Raw genomic sequence first — 15,674 nt, 5'->3', positions numbered from 1 at the left:
CTCCAGAATCTGGTCCTGAGAGGGCATCCGCAGCACTGGGAGCAACAGGTGCCCCAGCTCCAATTCTGCTCTTTCTGCAAAGCCACCTACAGAGAGTGAGTTCCAGCAAGGCATCATTCCTGGAGCTGCAGAACTGCCTCCCGAGAGCTGCAGCTCAGAGGTGTCAGAGCCAGGGCACCGGGGGCAATGTTATTCCCTCTGCTTCACACCCTGCAGGGCATGGCAGCTGCAGAAAGCAGCCAAATGCTCTCAGTTCTGTGTGTGCAAACAGGAGAGGATGGTGCAGCATGCCAAGGGATGCTCAGAAACCCTAGAAATGAACGTCACCCATTGAGAAGTTTGTGTTGAAAGTGGACAGGGTGCAGGAAAAGGTCTGCTCCAGCAAGGCCTTGCTGGAGGAAAATGGGGAATGTAGTGTGCCCAGGAGCAGGGGGGCAGCCCTGGACAGGTGGAGGGATGGAGTTTCCCCACCCCAAGCTGGGGCAGTGAAATGAGGAGGGCTTTAGGTTGGCACCCTACAAGCTGAGATGTCCCTGCTTGTCCCTGCCATCTCTAAGAACAAAGATGACATCTCACATCCTTTCCAGTGACGTATTGTGACTCTGACCACTCTGACCCCACACACGAGTGTTTCTGCGTTGAGGGACATGGTTTAGTGAGTAGTACTGGTGATGGTGGATGGTTGAATTGGATGATCTTGAAGGTCTTTTCCAACCTTGGTGATTCTGTGACTCTGCGGGCTGTTGCTGGGGCATACACCCCCTGCCATCCCCATCCAGGACAGAACTGCGGGTGATCAAGCTGCAGCGAGGAGCTATTGGCAGCCCCAGTGCCTGGCTGCCCAGCTGGCACTCACTCTCCCCACGGCCAGCCCTCACCTCACCAGCCTTTATCCACAGCCACGTTCCTCCCAGGGCGCAGAGGCAGGTGTTTTGCACGCTGTGCCTGCAGCGGTTGGGAAACAGGCAGCGTGGAGCTGGGCGGCAGGTCCGACTGGTTTCCTCCGTGCTGGCACTGACGTACAAACCCGCTCACCAAACAGATCCTGCCCCGTCCCCGCGGACCTGACCTCGCTCCGCAGCAGGGAATGGCTGTGCCGGAGCTGTGATCCCAGCCCAGCCCCACAGCGGCCCATGGAAGGGAAAATCTCTCCGGTAAGGCATGGGCAGCAAATTGGGATCTGGAGCTGGCTGGGGTTTGTTCTGAGGCCTGTGTGAGTCACTTGTTTTGGATGTTTTAGGGCTGCTTTCTGCTTCCCTGCTCCCCTGGGCACTGAGTGCTGGTGGGGGAAGGACCGGGAGGCTCTGCCATGGGGATGTGGAGTGGGGAGGAGGAAGCTGAGTGCCACCAGCATCTTCAGCTCCATGCTGTCAGAGGGATGGCCTCTCAGCCCCACTGCTTTACCATGTTTGAGGGATCTGCGGCTCCGGTGGTTTTGCAAGGATGGAGGCCAGCTGAGGGCAGGCTACTAAGCACGGCAGGATGCTAGGACACCTGTGGGAGCCACGCTCTGCTGGGCTCCAGCATGCTGGCAGCACCGGCAGCACACAGGTGGCCCTGGCAGCCCTCCCTGACCCACTTTCTTGGTATTTTCCCCCCATTCTTTAGGGTCTGGGTTGCTCAGGGACGGCTCTCTGTCAGCTGTTGGGGCTCCCCAAGGTGCAGCGAGCATCCCGTCATGAGCAAAACATCTCCGGCTGTCACGGGGCTCAGCCCTCCCGGAAGAGGCAGTAATTACTGCGCTGACTGCGCCGTGATGTCCGCAGGGCTGCAGGGACGGGGCTGGAGAGGACATGGTAGTGGAATTGAAGGTGCCCCCAAGGCAGCCTGGGTTGGGGCTCGTTTCCATACGGGGCTGCCTGCAGCCCTGTCCTTTTTTGCAAGGCCCCGAGCTCTGCTTGCCTGCCTCCAGCACTGCTGTGCTGTGTGATCCCAGCTAACTGTGTCACCCAAAGCAGGGAGGAGCACCATGGTGACAGCGGGGCTGGGATTTGGATGCCTGCACACAGAGAATATTATTCAGTACTGGATATCCCCGCTGGGTCACCTGGATGTTGCTTGGATTATATGGGCCATCCCAGGTACCACCCTCACTTCAACTGTCTGTGCCTCAGTTTGCCCATCTCTGGAATTGACTGAGCAGTGCTTACTCAACCCCTGCACCAATTTCTGATCTCTGCCTGAAGGGCTCCTCACTCTGCTATATGGCAACCTGGCCCTGGCCCGATGGGGCTGACTCAATGCCTTGTCACCCACGCTTGCAAAATGTCCCTTGTGCACTTTAGGATTTTCACTTCCCTATGCTTGCCCCCTGTACAGCATCCGGCTCCCTGCGGCTGGGCTGAGCTGGGGGCTCAGATCTGGGCCAGCACTGCTGTGCACTTCATGGGAACGTGGGGCTGCATAGGGACTGCAGACACCTGCAGGCTCAGGAGGGCTCAATCCAGGGGCATGGGGACAATGTCGCCATTGTCAGCTCTCAGAGCTGGTCTGGCACAGGACCCAGCACTCTGCTGACAGGTGGAAGATGATTCCCTGCGCAACAGCAGTGAGCTTAGCTGAGAAAGATGATCTCCTGCCTGGGCAGCTCCTGCCGCTCGGTTAAGGCAGACTGCCTCCGGCCCCTCTCGCTGCTCTGATTTTCTGGGTGCTCTGATTTTCTGGGTGGCTGCTGCTCCTCCTGCTCCTCTGAGATGCTTCTGGGCCTCGGCTCCTGTTGCAACACCACAGGTGCCACCCGGCTTCTGCTCTCCCTCCCACTCCGAAACTGCCAGCAATTGCTCTGACTTCCCTCCCCATCCCACCTGGATCCAGCCCAGCTCCACGGTGCTGGGATTTTCCCTGGGGTTTGTGACCTCCTGGTGTGGATTTGTCAGCGTCATCACAGGCTGAGCTGAAGGTCAGTGCATGGGGTCTGGGCTGCAGTGTGGATGGGATGGGATGCCCAAAGATGCAATGCAGAGCTGAGCTGAGAAGGGTGAAGGTGTCGTCTGTGCCAACAGGGGTTGTGCTGCGGGTCCTCTGCTCCCTGCAGCTCAGGCTTTGCCTGTGCCAAAGAAGTCACTGATCCCCGCATGCTTACATGACTTCTAGGCTTAACCCCACAGCAATGCTAAATGCTCTCACGGCAGGTGGAACATTTGCGGAAAGGACGACAGAAAAATGGCTCAAACCACAGCCACATGTGTGAGAGAGTCATTGCTCTGAGTCTGACTGCTGTTCAAAAGCTGACAGAGTAAAGGCTTTGTGGCCACGAGTGGTAGCTTCTGGCAGAAACACCATCCCTGTAAAGCTGCTGCTGTTTGCTCTCTGCTCCTGCGGTCACCCAACAGTAACTAGTTGTGCTGGTTGCTGGGCACCGTGATAAAGGGTTGGTTAGCGCCTGCGATAGAGCTTAAAACAATGTTTGGACTTTAGACTTTTGAGGAAATGGGTAACTAATAGTCCAACAGTATAAGAAAGGCCACGTGCTTTCTGCAAAGCAAGAGCAATTTAACCAATAGTGTTATGTAGATATTTGTGTGAGACGTTTGTAACCCAGAGCTGGAGATGCTTTCGCATGCCTGAAGTGGGGCTGCTCTGCAGTGCTTCGCTGATGCTTGGCTTTAGCTGATCTGATAAGTGAAACATTCCTCTCCCCACAGGATGGGTTCAAAGAGAGATAGCAGACATGGTGATAGCTTGCAGATACTCAACTAACACAATTGGCACTGGCATTTAGCAGAGCTTCATCTGTGTGGGAGGAACTTTGCCTGGGAAAGGTCTCAGGTTTCCGCTGTGGGTCAGGGCAGTGGTGGGTGATGCTGTGGGGTGGGAGGTGGCTCCTGGTGGGAAGGAGATGTCAGCAGTGCTGCGTTGAGCACCCTGGGTGCTGTGCCTGGGCTCAGAGGGTTTTCCCCTCACATGGGGCTCCCAATCCATGGCAGACCCTGTGCGTGGCCACACCAGGTGTGTGACTCAGGGGATAATGCCCAGGAAGTGACACTGCTGCATTGCACGAAAGGGCACAGCCATGTTTACAAAGCACGAGCCTGAGCAGGATCCTGATGTGCTCATTAGGGCCCTGGGCTGCCAGCAGGAAGCACGAGGGCAGGGAGAATCCAGGTGGAAGGGGCAGTGTGGAAGCAGTGCCCAGAGCTCTGACAGCACTGTGCTGTCCCCAAGCTGTGCCCTGCACCCAGGTGCTCCCAGTGATGGAGAAATGTGAGCCCAGCAGCTGCAGGGCTGTGAAGGGATGTGCTAAATCCCAGCTCCTGATGGGCACAGCAGTCCCCTGGAGGTGATCCTGTGCTGCCAATGGATGCACGCTCCTCTGTTGATGGTGCAGTGGTGATGCTGTATGTAGGGATGCAGTCAAAGTTCTGCCTGGCATTAGTTGGTGGGTGGCTTCACTGAGCAGCACAGTGCAAGCTGAGGGAACTGGAACCAGGAGGGGAGGAGAACCTGCTGGGAGCAGTGCACAGCCTCCAGAAGGCACACGGTCAGTTCTCATTGCCAAAGAGGTTTGAGATTTTGCAAATGAAATGACAATGGCAGAGGAAAAGACTTTTCTTGCGGGCTGTGTGCATGTGAGGTCTCTGCTTCATAGGAAAATGAGAGGCTTTGCTTGAGGAGCTGGTCAAAGCTGGGGAAGCATTGGGGGAGAGTATCTGGGGGAACGGAAACAAATACATATTCTTCTGCAAATTCACAGGTCAGGAGTGACATAACTGCAGAACAGCATTCCAGGCTGCAGGATGTTTCAGGGCTTGGAAAACACTGATTATTAAGTATTACTAAATAACAGTTGGACATTGCGCTGTATTTTTCAAATGGCTAATTAAAGATAGATGCATAAATTGGGGCATTAGCCCCATGGAACTGGGCCATGGTGTGGCTGATGCCAAACACCCGGCTGATGGCTCTGATGGAAGCCATCTGGAAAATTTGCCCAGCAGCCTCCAAATAGGGAGAAACTTTCTGGCAAAGAGGCTTTCAGCTGTGCCAGCAGGGTGCTGAGAGCTTTGCGTCGGGCAGTGAGTGATGGCCGCTGTCATAACACAGCCCTCTGCTCACACAGACCACGGCATCGCCCAGCTCCCTCCATGCCTCCACAGCCAGCAGCATCTTCAGCATCCGGCCCCCGCAGCCTCGGGAGAACGTCCTCGGCATCAGCTTCAAGCCCTACAGCCCCGATTCCATCCCGGCCCCGGTCCCGTGCGCAGCCTGTGAGAGCACACGTAAGATGATGGTGGTTTGTGCTCTGGGTTCAGCCCAGTCCTGGTCTCTCCCGCAGAAGTGATGGAAGGAGAAAATGCACCCGTGTGCTCGCTGCTGGCGTAAGGGTGGGATTTCCTGGCGGTGTGAGGGGAGAGCGGCACACGCTCAAGTCCAGGACGGGGTCTGGGTGCCTCGAGGAGGCTGCGCTCCCCCTGACTCTGCCCCGTCCCGCTGCCAGGATCCTCCATGTTCAGAGCTCCCTGCATGAGCCAGCGGCGGCTCGCGCTCATCTTCTGCGTCTCCGTCCTCATCGTGCTGATCGTCGCCCTCATCCTGCTGTGTGAGTGCCGGCTTCATCCCCGCTGCGTGAGCGCTGGGTGGGGGGCCAGCGGGCTGGGAGGACGGCTGCCGGGCCGGCACCCTGCAGGGGAGGGCCGGGAGGCGGAGCAGAGATGAGCGCTTCCCATTTTCTGAGTTTTCCTGACATCTGGTGGACGGGAGGGCGCAGGGAGATGCTTGGTGCCTCCAGCCCTGCCCTGGCTCCGCGGCCCTTCGGGATCCAAACCCTGCAGTCAAGCTGCTGAGGGCGGGAATGGGAGGCGCTCGTGGCAGACCTCTGGACCCAGCCTCACCGCAGCTCGCGCTCGTCCCCAGTTATGTTCTGGCGGTCGCAGACCGGCATCGTGTACAAGGAGCCCGCCGAGACCTGCAAGGACAACCCCGTGCGCTGTGACGGCGTGGTGGACTGCTCCCAGAGGAGCGATGAGCTGGGCTGCGGTAAGGCAGCAGCACCGGGAGCGCCGTGCCCGGGCGGGGGGAGCCCCGCAGCGCCGGGTGCTGCTGACCCCCCTCCATCCCTGCAGTGCGGTTCAGCTCCGACCAGTCCTTGCTCCACGTTTACTCCAGTGCTGAGAGCCAGTGGCTGCCGGTGTGCAGCAGCACCTGGGACGAGTCCTTCTCTAGAAAGACCTGCCGGCAGCTGGGCTTCCAGAAGTAATCCTTCCTGCCCCGATCTTTGCCCCAGCGTTGCAGGTTTACCCTGGGGAGGCTTTGCCCAACACTTTTGTCTCACCTCCTTTCTCCCAGCGCGTCGCAGACAGAATACATCCCCCTGCACATCTCTGGCAAGAGCCTCACGGTGACGGATGAGCGGGACACCATCCAGCAGAGCCTCAACAGGTAGCAGGCAGCCCCCTGCCACCCAAGCTGGAGGTCAGGCTGGGGCTGACGTGTGTCCTTCTCTTCTCTCCCACAGCTCCCAGTGTCTGACAGGGAAATTCGTCTCCCTGCGGTGTACAAGTAAGCGGGCTGTCCAGCAAGGCATGAGGACGAGGGCAGGCAAGGCCAAGCAAATGCTTGGAAGGGTTTTCTTCCCATCTTTGTGATGGGTTGGGCAAAGAGGGTGTTCTCCAGCAGAATATTCTGGGTAATACAAAGCAATGAAGGTTGCAGCCCCATGCAGGCTGCGCTGAGCACTGCTGGTGACTGCAGTGGTGGGGATGTGCTGTGCACACCCTCTTGGCTTACCCCCTCTCTCAGCCCTCTGCTCTCTCCTGCAGCATGTGGGCAGAGGATTTCAGGCCGAATCATCGGAGGGAAGGAAACCTCGGTGAGCAAATGGCCCTGGCAGGTCAGCGTGCAGTACGGGCCCGTCCACATCTGCGGCGGCACCATCATCGATGCGCAGTGGGTGCTCACCGCCGCGCACTGCTTCTTCATGTGAGTGCTGCTCTGCGTTCAGCAGCCCTGGTGCTGGGCATGGCTGTGTGTCTCACCCCCACTGCCTCCCCCTCCATGCCCAGGAACAGCATGAAGATCCTTGATGACTGGAAGGTGTACGGCGGGGTGTCAGACCTCAAGCAGCCCATGGAGGGCATCCCCGTCTCCCAGGTCATCATCAACTCCAACTACAGCGATGACCACGATGACTATGACATTGCTCTCATGAAGCTCTCCCGACCGCTGACGCTCTCAGGTGGCAGGACTGGGTGGGTGGGGGTGGTCCTGGGGGCTGTGGAACCCCACGGGGTCAGCTCAGAGGGGAGCGCTTCCAGCAGCCCATGCTCCGCCCTGGCTGCAGGGCGGGTGACTGTGCTGTTGTTCTGCTGGTGAGTGACTCATCTCTCTCTTCTGGTTTTCATCCAGCTCAGGTTCGACCTGCCTGCCTCCCCATGCACGGCCAGCGGTTCCAGACCGGCAGGTCCTGCTTCATCACCGGCTTTGGGAAGACCAGGGAGAACGAAGGTGAGGGAGGGAGGGAGGGAGGGAGGGAGGGAGGGAGGGAGGGAGGATGCCGGCTGCTCCAGAGTTCATGCACACCCCACGTGCGTGTTCCTGTGGGGTGTGTGAGGGCCGTGCCATGCAGAGCTGACACACAGCAGGCGCTCTCCTGCCCGTGCAGCTCTGCAGAAGGTGTGCGAGAAGCAGCAGCTTGCTCCCTCCTACAGCGGGGGGCCGAGGCTGGCCCTGCCCGACGGCTCCTCCTGCCTTGCAGATAACACCTCCCCAAAGCTGAGGGAGGCAGAAGTCAAACTCATCGACTACAAGATCTGCAACAGTGACAAGGTGTACGAGGGCTACCTGACCCCGCGCATGATGTGCGCTGGGTACCTGCAGGGGGGGAAGGATGCATGCCAGGTGAGTGGGGCAGGGCGTGCCTGGGGACACGCAGGGATGCCCTCTGCTTGCTCTCATTACCACTTTGCCCCTCCGTTCCAGGGGGACAGCGGGGGGCCCCTGGTGTGTGAGGACAACGGCCGCTGGTATGTGGCTGGCGTGACGAGCTGGGGGACGGGATGCGGCCAGAAGAACAAGCCTGGGGTTTACACGCGTGTGACGAAACTCCTTGGCTGGATCTACAGCAAAATGGAGGTGAGACTGGGGCATGGAGGGAGAGGAGTGGGTCCAACCTGGCCCCATGCCTCACCTCTACCCCTGCTATCTACCCCTTGCAGAGCGAGAACAACTGAAGCCAGGCTGGAACCTGTGCAGCAGCACCGGCTGGCACCGGCCCCTCGCTCCTCCTGTCACCAGGGCACGGTGTATCAGCTGCTGTCCCTGCTCCTCCGGGCTGCCCATGCAATTGGGGACCTGCAGCTGCCTGGACTGCGCCAACGCAGCACCTGCAGAACACCTCTGTCCTGCTGAGGACATGGAGATGTCTCTGTCCGGGCCTCAGTCTGTGCTGAATGTGCCCACTTGGAGCTGCCGTCTCAGCTGTGGCCCCTGGCCTGCAAACAGAGTTGCCAGGACCATGTGTCCTTGAATGTGGGCACAGCCAGAAGATGTGGGGCTGCTGCCCATCCCTGCAACTGAGAGCCAGGAGCAGAAAGCTGCAGGTGCCTGTGGTGAGTGAGCCCCTTCCTCTGCTCGCTGCGGGGACAGCCGAGCAAAGGGGAGCCCCATGGGGCAGCTGAAGCACCTGCTGGGAGGAGGAACGGTGGTTGCTCTCACATTTGCATATGGATTTAGGAAGTGTCTTTCAAATGAAGTGCTTCCCCAGCAGAGAAACACCCATTTATTTATTTTTGTATGCCCTGGAAGCACACACTGCTGGGACTTTGCGCAGCCACTCTCAGCTCCCTGCCTGCCCTGTTGGGCAGCAGCGCAGGGCTGTTCTACTCCTGTGGGCAGCAGGGCCATTCTGTGACACGTGACAGAAGCCAGCAGCAGATATAGAGTAGCACCCAGCCCCATGTTAGCCCCAGCATCTCCCAGCTCCATGGCCAGTGCCAGGTGCTGGATTTGTCTCAGCGCTGCACGCAGTCCATAGAGGACGCACAGATGTCTCAGAGCAGACGTGTCAAGGTGTGTGCACGCTGGATGGAGGCAGGCTGCTGCTCTGCTGAGGCTGTACCCGGAGCTGCAGGGGGTCCTGGTGCTCCTGGGTGCCCCACACTGTTCTCAATAAATGTTTCAGTAGTGCTCTGTTGGAGATGGTTCTTTGGGAGCCGCTGAGCCCCAGGAGCTGGGAGCCCTGTGATGAGCAGATGCCTCTGCAGCATCCCCAGCTGTGGGGGCTGAAGCTCTTAGCCAGGGCTCAGCAGCACTCTCTGAAATAGGCTGCCCTGCATCCCTCCCAGAGCCCTGCCTCTCCTTCCTGACCCCCAATAGAGGTGCTGCAGCACATCCCACAGGGCTCCCTGACTGCTGTACATGCAGGTGTGCAGACAGGGCTCCCTCTGGGCTGGGCTGCCTGTTTCCTAACCCACAGCGCTGCCACTGGGACTCGGGCAACAAGTGACCCTTTGTGAGGGGGGAAGGCTCTGGAAGTTTCTGGATGTTGCTCTCCCCAGCTGTGTGCAGGCAGCACCTGCAAAGCTGATGATGCACGGGCTGCTGCAGGCAACTTGCTGCCCCACCTCACTTCCCAGAGCCCGCTGTATGAAAAAGGCCATGGTTTGCCATTGAATTTTGGGATAGCAGCTCTGCTCTGGCTGTAGAAAGGACTCTCAGACCAGAGCTGTGGGCCAGGTGGTGCTCGGCGGCTGCTCTCCACAATGTGATCAGCTGCCTTTTGGGAAGCACTGAGTCAGCCCGACCTCAAGGAGCTTTTCTAAGAAGCTTTGCAGAAACCTCCCACGGCTGTGAGCCTCCTTCAAAGGGAGCGTGTGGGGGCCAAGGGATGGTTTGGTTTCTCTTTACAACGTCTCTGAAGCTCAGGAAGGGGAGGGACCTGCAGAACCTGGTGATTTGGGTTCCCTGGGCTGGGCAGGGTGTGCACGGTGTGCGTGGAGCTGGAGCTGCCGCGTTGCATCCAACAGCTGCTGCTGTTTGGATAGCACTGAAAACCACAGTTAAAACCACAGCTAAAAACAGAGGCTGGGGAAAAAATGCTCCTTTTTCGGTCTTTGCTGGCTGTAGGTTATGGAAAGCAGTGGTTTTTCATGACAGATGAGATGGGATTGGAGTAGGGCCCCCGCATGACTCCCCTGTTTAATGCAGGGAATTCAATGGGTTTTGAGTTACAGATCCGGCACGCATTTGTACAAAGGCTCTCTGGGATCTCTGTGTTCCTCAGAGTGTGCAGCCCATAATGTTTTATTGCCACCTGAGACGGCGTCCTGGAGAAACAGATCTTTTGAAAAAGAAAAACAAAAATTGGAGGCCAATAAGGGCTGATCTTTTTGGAACTGTATTCCTGGTAATGGGGCCATTTCAGTGCGCAGAGGAACTGCACCTCTGCTATGGATTTCATCTCCTCGCAGGTTATTGCTCTCCTGCTCTCTGAAATAGCCTCTCAAAGCAGAGAAGTGATTGCAGACCCTAATACAAATTTAATTTATTTCTTCCAAACCTGACAGCCAGTGGTCCAAGCTCCAGAAAGCTGTGCTGTTTTCCCCCAAGGGCTGAAGTTTTCTAACCAGATTAAAAGTGATTAGTTTCTCATGCAGCTGCCTGGCTGTGGCTTTTATGCTCTGCTCTTCCCAGTGAAAACACAGCTCAGATGCAGCAGATGCTGTGGGCACAGCGTCACCTCCAGCACTGGGACACCTGAGCAAAGCAGCCCTGCTCCCAGCTGGCACAGGGCAGTGGGTGAAACATCTCATGCCCTGCTTTGGGATGATCCCATTCATTTTGCTGTTTTTCTGGGAGCCCCCGGCTCTTCTGCTGCTGCCCTTCTGCTCTCAGCACTGTTTGCTCCTCTCTGTCTTCCAGCCCACATCTGGCCAGGCTGCTTCCACATTCCTCTGCGCTTTGAAAATCATCCCCCAGGAATGGAGATTACAAAAACACAGCCTGACCGGCACCATATGAATCACCACCCAATTAGTGCTGTTTTTCCCAAACTTTCCTTTTAGAGCTTTCTGTTTAGTTGTGTCAAAATGGATTTGTTTATGTGGTTTCAGAGGTGATGTTTCTTCTCAAAAATGTTTTTCCCATAGCTTTGGATTGGTTCCCTCCCACGGTTGGCATCATCTCTTGGCACGGCATCGCCGAACTTCAGCTTGGGCAATACAGAGCTGCTGTTGAACACAGGCTTTGCCAGCTTTAATGCAGCCTGCTGCCTCCTTGGTTCCTCCCAAGCACAAGGAACGGCTTAGGCCCAATGAAAGAGGATGTTACTGGGTTAAAAGCAGCCATGTGGCTCTGCACAGCCTTCCCCTTTGTCGCTGCTCAGCTCTCCAGTGGCCCCGAGCAGGATCAGGAAGAGTTTGCAAATGTTTTCAGGCTTGGTGTTAGGAAGCAGGGAGGTCTGATGGCTCTGCTCTGAGCTTGGGGTGTGGACAGAACCCTCCCCTTCCTCCAGCACTGCCAGGCAGCTCCAGCCATGTCCCAATCCCCCGCAAACCAGGGTTAAGTTCTCAGACCACAGCAAACTGCTTTGCTCTGAGGCTCCTGGGACGGGATGCCTGCTGCCTGCCCAGAGCCTCAGCACAGCTAAAATTAACACAGGGCTGCTGGGAAAAGACACACAGCGTGCAGGGCTGTGGGCGGCAAAGCGGGGAGCGCTGCTGGGGGGCCGCATTTTGGGGCAGTGCTGCTCAGTGACAGCGCTTTGCAAGCAAGGAAAGTCTGAGCTCATGGGGAATGCGTGGCACTGAGGCCCCATTGTACGCTGTTAAACCGAAGGCCAGCTGCATGCGGGGCTCCCAGCTGCTCTGCTGCCCCTTCCCACAGCTCCCACGTCCGTCCTGGGCTGCTGACCCATGCTGCATCACAGATGAAACATCAGCGCCGTCACTCGGAGCGTTGTCTGCATGAGATGGAGAAATGGCCAAAACCCTGAGAAGGATCTTCAATCAGAGGGGAAAGTTCAAGAGACCAAGTGGCTCCTTCCTGCTCTATGGGAGGACGCCCGCTTGTGCTGCTCCCTTCCGATGTTCCCTGCTGAGATGAAGTCATGTCCTTGTGGAGCTGCTGACACTGCTCTGCTGACTCCAACAGCACCAGGAGCTCAGCTCAGCTCTGCCCCTTCGTTACCATAAATCAGCATAGCCTCCCCTGCACTGACAAAAGGGTCGACCCCAAAGAAGTCGTTGCTCCCCCAGACTCTCCGGCTCCGTGAGCACTCTTGCTGCTACAGCCAGAGGAGCTGCTCATGTGCACAACGCTCTCATATCACCTGAGTTTAGGCAGCAAAAAGCCTATGGTGCCAATTTTTAATTGTGCTCACTTTGGACAATGCTTTGAGTATTTCTGGAATAAAGAAACCCAGTGAAGGAGAAAGCACAGAAGCCCAGTGCTGTGGGAGCTGCAGCCTGCCTGCATCTCTCAGCCGATGCAAACACCTCCACAGATACCCACCAGCCTCAGCGCAGCCCCCAGGCACAGCCATGGCATCCAAATATTTCACTGTGTGCAAAGGATAACAGCTGAGGGCTGCAGAAAGTCAGAGGAGCCCCAAACCTGATTATGGCCGCTTGGTCCCTGCCCCACTTACCACAGCGTGATGGAGAGCCTTGTCATGTTATCCCAATGCATTAGGAGATGTGATGTTGTCCAGCTCCTCTGTGCCGGCCTCTATCTCTTGACCCTTCTGTGTAATTGCCTTGAAATGCTGGGACTGCTTTTATATTTTACTGGAAACTGGAAAATTAATGCAAAGTGGAATATATGCCATTACTGTCAGTAAGGCTGGTATCTGTCCAAGATGCATTTGAGTTATTAGGGGACGAACCGCGTCACCGCTGATAGCGCCGCCGAGGTGTTCTGCCACGAGGAAATGGCTCTCCAGGGCAGCAGCAGCAGGAGCGGAGCAGACACGGGCGTGCCGGCCGCCCAGCGGTGCCAGCATCCCGCCCGCACCTCCCACCCCATTCCCGCAGCGGGGAGAGAAGGCAAAGCCTCCGCCCTCCCTCACGCCCACCCCCCGCACAAAGCCCCGCGGGACCCCCGCCCCGAAGCTCTCGGCCGCTCCGTCCCCGCTCGCAGCCCGGCCCTCGGCGGGGCTCCCGGAGGGGTGGGGGCCGATTCTTCGCAGCCCCCGCCCCGGGCTCCCCCCGCCGCCGCCCCTCCCGACGGCAGGCACCGCCCGCCCGGCCCGCCCCGCTCGCTTTGTGCGGCTCCCTGCTCGCCGCGCTCGCCGCCCGCCCGGCTCCTGCTCGGCACCGCCCGGCTCGGCTCGGCTCAGCACGCCCGGAGCAGCGGGGAGCGCCGGCCCCGGCCCCGCTCCACCCGGCTCTGCCCTGCGCTGCCCCGCTCCGGCCCGGAGAGCTCAGGTGGGTGCGGCGGGCGCGGCCCGGATGGTGGGGAGGGGGCCGTCCTGCGTGGCCGCGGGCCGCTCCTCCCGAGCCGTACCCCGGGATCCGCCGTGCCGTCGGGGCGCTGCCCGATGGGTGCCCGGGGCATCGCCCCTCGCCTCGAGGCCGCCCGCATCCCCGGCCTGGCGGCTGCCATGGCAACGCCGGGTACCATGGTTTCCCTCATCCCACCGTTGCCTGGTTACCAGCCCCCCGTGCTGGGAAGACGCTCGGGCGGATCTCCCGTCTCCCACCGTGGGGGGACTTGGGCTGTCCCTGCTCGCTGTGCCCCGTGCAGCCGTCGAGGAAAAAGGAGGCGGCTGCTCCTCGCCAAATATTTGGCAACGTTCAGGCTCATGTTGTTAAATATTTTAGTAACGCCGTGGCAATACATAAACAGTTGAGTGCTTTATATCCTGGGAAGGCAGACGAGAGGAAAGGAAGAGCGTGTCTCCGGGTGTGTAATTAGTGCTTCCCGAAGAAACAGATATCAGAGTCCATGTGGCGGAACTCGGATCTTGCAGAAATATTTCTGTGGGAGGGAAAGTGACAGGTGGTTTGTGTGGATGTGAATAAGCTCTGCAGCGTGAAGGAGCAGCCCTGTGGGAACAGCTACACGTGCATGGCAGCACGCAGCCGTCCCCTGCACCCATCGGGATTTTCAGCCCCACCGAGTGATTTTGCTCTGGTTGCAATGAAGAGAAGTCCAAGGAACTGCCCATGTGTTGGGTGGCAACATGAGGCGGGGTGACGGGGAGTGCTGCCAGCAGAAAGTGCAGTCGCTGCAGAGCAGGGCCACCTGTTGCAGTCGCCTTGCCAGGAAACACCCCGTCCCGGCCAGGCGCGGGGCTGCCTGCTGCTGCCCCTCGTGTTGCTCGTGTTCCACGTGCGTGTTTTAATTTTAGTTCCCTTCTCGTTTGCGGAGAGTCACGCTTTTGTCAGGAGTTCAGACTTCAGCATGGAGGAAGTCTGCACGTACTCCATGCTGCAGTGAGCTGGGAGCTCTACACGGAGCTGTGTTCTCTGTTTGCCTTTCGGGAGCTTGGAGTGATTCTGGGCTGTAAAGGAGCCTCCGAGCTTTGCAGCTGTTGTGCACACCGCTGTGGAGACATCCCGTGCCTGCAGTCCCTCCTCACAGCCTGTCAGCACTGGCACAAGGCACAGGGACCTGTGCTTGGTACCTGGCTGTCCGCACACAGTGAGCAGAGCCCAGGATTTGGCTGAGGTGCAGTGAGAGCTGCGGAGTGCTGGGTGTGCTTCAGACTGGTGTGTTTGCAAATTTCAGCTCCACGGCACCTGGTTATCTGTTAAGCAAATGAGCAGAGAACAAGCTGGGGGAGGTGGCTGTGGGTTTCTGGGTGCTTCAGGGCTGGGTGAAACCCTGCAGGTGGCAAGCTTGGTGAGAGAGCACAGGGTGTGGGCTGTCTGCAGTGATCCCCTGTGACCATGTGCTCCTGTGAGCATCCAGAAGGTCAGGGCTGGTCTATGGGGTCTGCATAAGTCTGTTCCTCGGGATCTCAGAGAGGGTTTCCTTTGAATATTCCCTGCTTTGGGGAGATATGCACAAGAGACAGCTTGATGTTAGGCAGGTCGGTTTTGTCTTCCACCCGGCCAACCTCTGAATCATCACCAAATTTGGGAAGTGATGTCCATGTTGGAGCGGTGGGGGCTGGAAATCCTCCTTCCTCTCATTTAGGAAGAAGAGGCATGACAGGCACATTTATAGCCAGATTGATGCTGACGTGAGATGGCAGAAGAGCACATCTATGCGTAGCTGGAAATGTCCCTTCACACATGCACACTCCTAAATGCTTCAGGCAACTGAGCACTGCTGTCATGGTCTTGGGGCTTTGCACAGAAACTGGAGATTTTAACTAGGTCTGATCTCCAGGAGATGCCCCCAGGGCTCTTGACGGAGGGAGGCTGCCCAGCATTGGGCGGTGATGGCTGAGACTTGACAGGGCTGATCTATGCAAAACAATGAAAAGGGAAAGGGTGCTTCAAGACTGGAGACCATTACAAATGTACCTGCCTTGCCCTGGCAGGGCTTCAGAGAGCTCCTCAGTGAGCTGGGTCTTTCTGCCGGGGATTTCCCCACTCTCCTGTCTCCCCAGCTACACCCTGCCTTCGTATCCCACTGGGTGCTGTGGGAGCACCTTGGCTCTTGCCCAGGAGCAGGCAGAGCCCGGCTCCTTGTTGCTGGAGCCCTGCAGGGTATGGGTGCTGAGCCCCCTGCCTGCCTGCCTCAGACACCCTGGGGTGGGTATGGGGTGGTGATGGGGGGGCAAGGAT

At 58.1% G+C, this 15,674-nt stretch overlaps 1 protein-coding gene and 1 long non-coding RNA gene across 5 annotated transcripts; one reads left to right on the top strand and one right to left on the bottom strand.

Moving 5' to 3' along the window:
* The first annotated feature begins 1,063 nt into the window (after window positions 1-1,063).
* On the top strand, window positions 1,064-9,123 carry TMPRSS13 (transmembrane serine protease 13). 3 transcript variants are annotated; one of them, XM_042882470.1, is made up of 13 exons: window positions 1,064-1,154; window positions 5,060-5,219; window positions 5,438-5,539; window positions 5,854-5,976; window positions 6,063-6,192; window positions 6,286-6,378; window positions 6,455-6,498; window positions 6,759-6,918; window positions 7,002-7,174; window positions 7,345-7,443; window positions 7,694-7,836; window positions 7,918-8,070; window positions 8,154-9,123. In XM_042882470.1, the coding sequence occupies exons 1-13, from the start codon at window positions 1,134-1,136 to the stop codon at window positions 8,166-8,168; spliced, it is 1,416 nt and encodes a 471-aa protein (XP_042738404.1). In that variant the 5' UTR covers window positions 1,064-1,133; the 3' UTR covers window positions 8,169-9,123. The 3 variants fall into 3 exon arrangements, with proteins under 3 accessions (XP_042738404.1, XP_042738403.1, XP_042738405.1); XM_042882469.1 differs by having other exon boundaries at window positions 7,601-7,836; XM_042882471.1 differs by having other exon boundaries at window positions 6,455-6,537; window positions 7,601-7,836.
* Window positions 9,124-10,455: 1,332 nt separating this feature from the next.
* Window positions 10,456-12,959, bottom strand: LOC122186096. Of its 2 annotated transcripts, none has more exons than XR_006181055.1 (3): window positions 12,821-12,959; window positions 12,584-12,729; window positions 10,456-12,030 (listed from the first exon to the last, which is right to left on the bottom strand). It is a non-coding gene; the product is annotated as an uncharacterized LOC122186096 (long non-coding RNA). The 2 variants fall into 2 exon arrangements; XR_006181056.1 differs by having other exon boundaries at window positions 10,456-12,027.
* Window positions 12,960-15,674: the final 2,715 nt, after the last annotated feature.

This window comes from Lagopus leucura, unplaced genomic scaffold (genome assembly GCF_019238085.1).
Source record: "Lagopus leucura isolate 7727_CA_CO unplaced genomic scaffold, USGS_WTPT01 Super-Scaffold_100034, whole genome shotgun sequence".
Lineage (NCBI taxonomy): Eukaryota > Metazoa > Chordata > Aves > Galliformes > Phasianidae > Lagopus > Lagopus leucura.
Note: the sequence above shows the minus strand (reverse complement) of the source record. Positions and strands in the feature narration are given on the sequence as shown.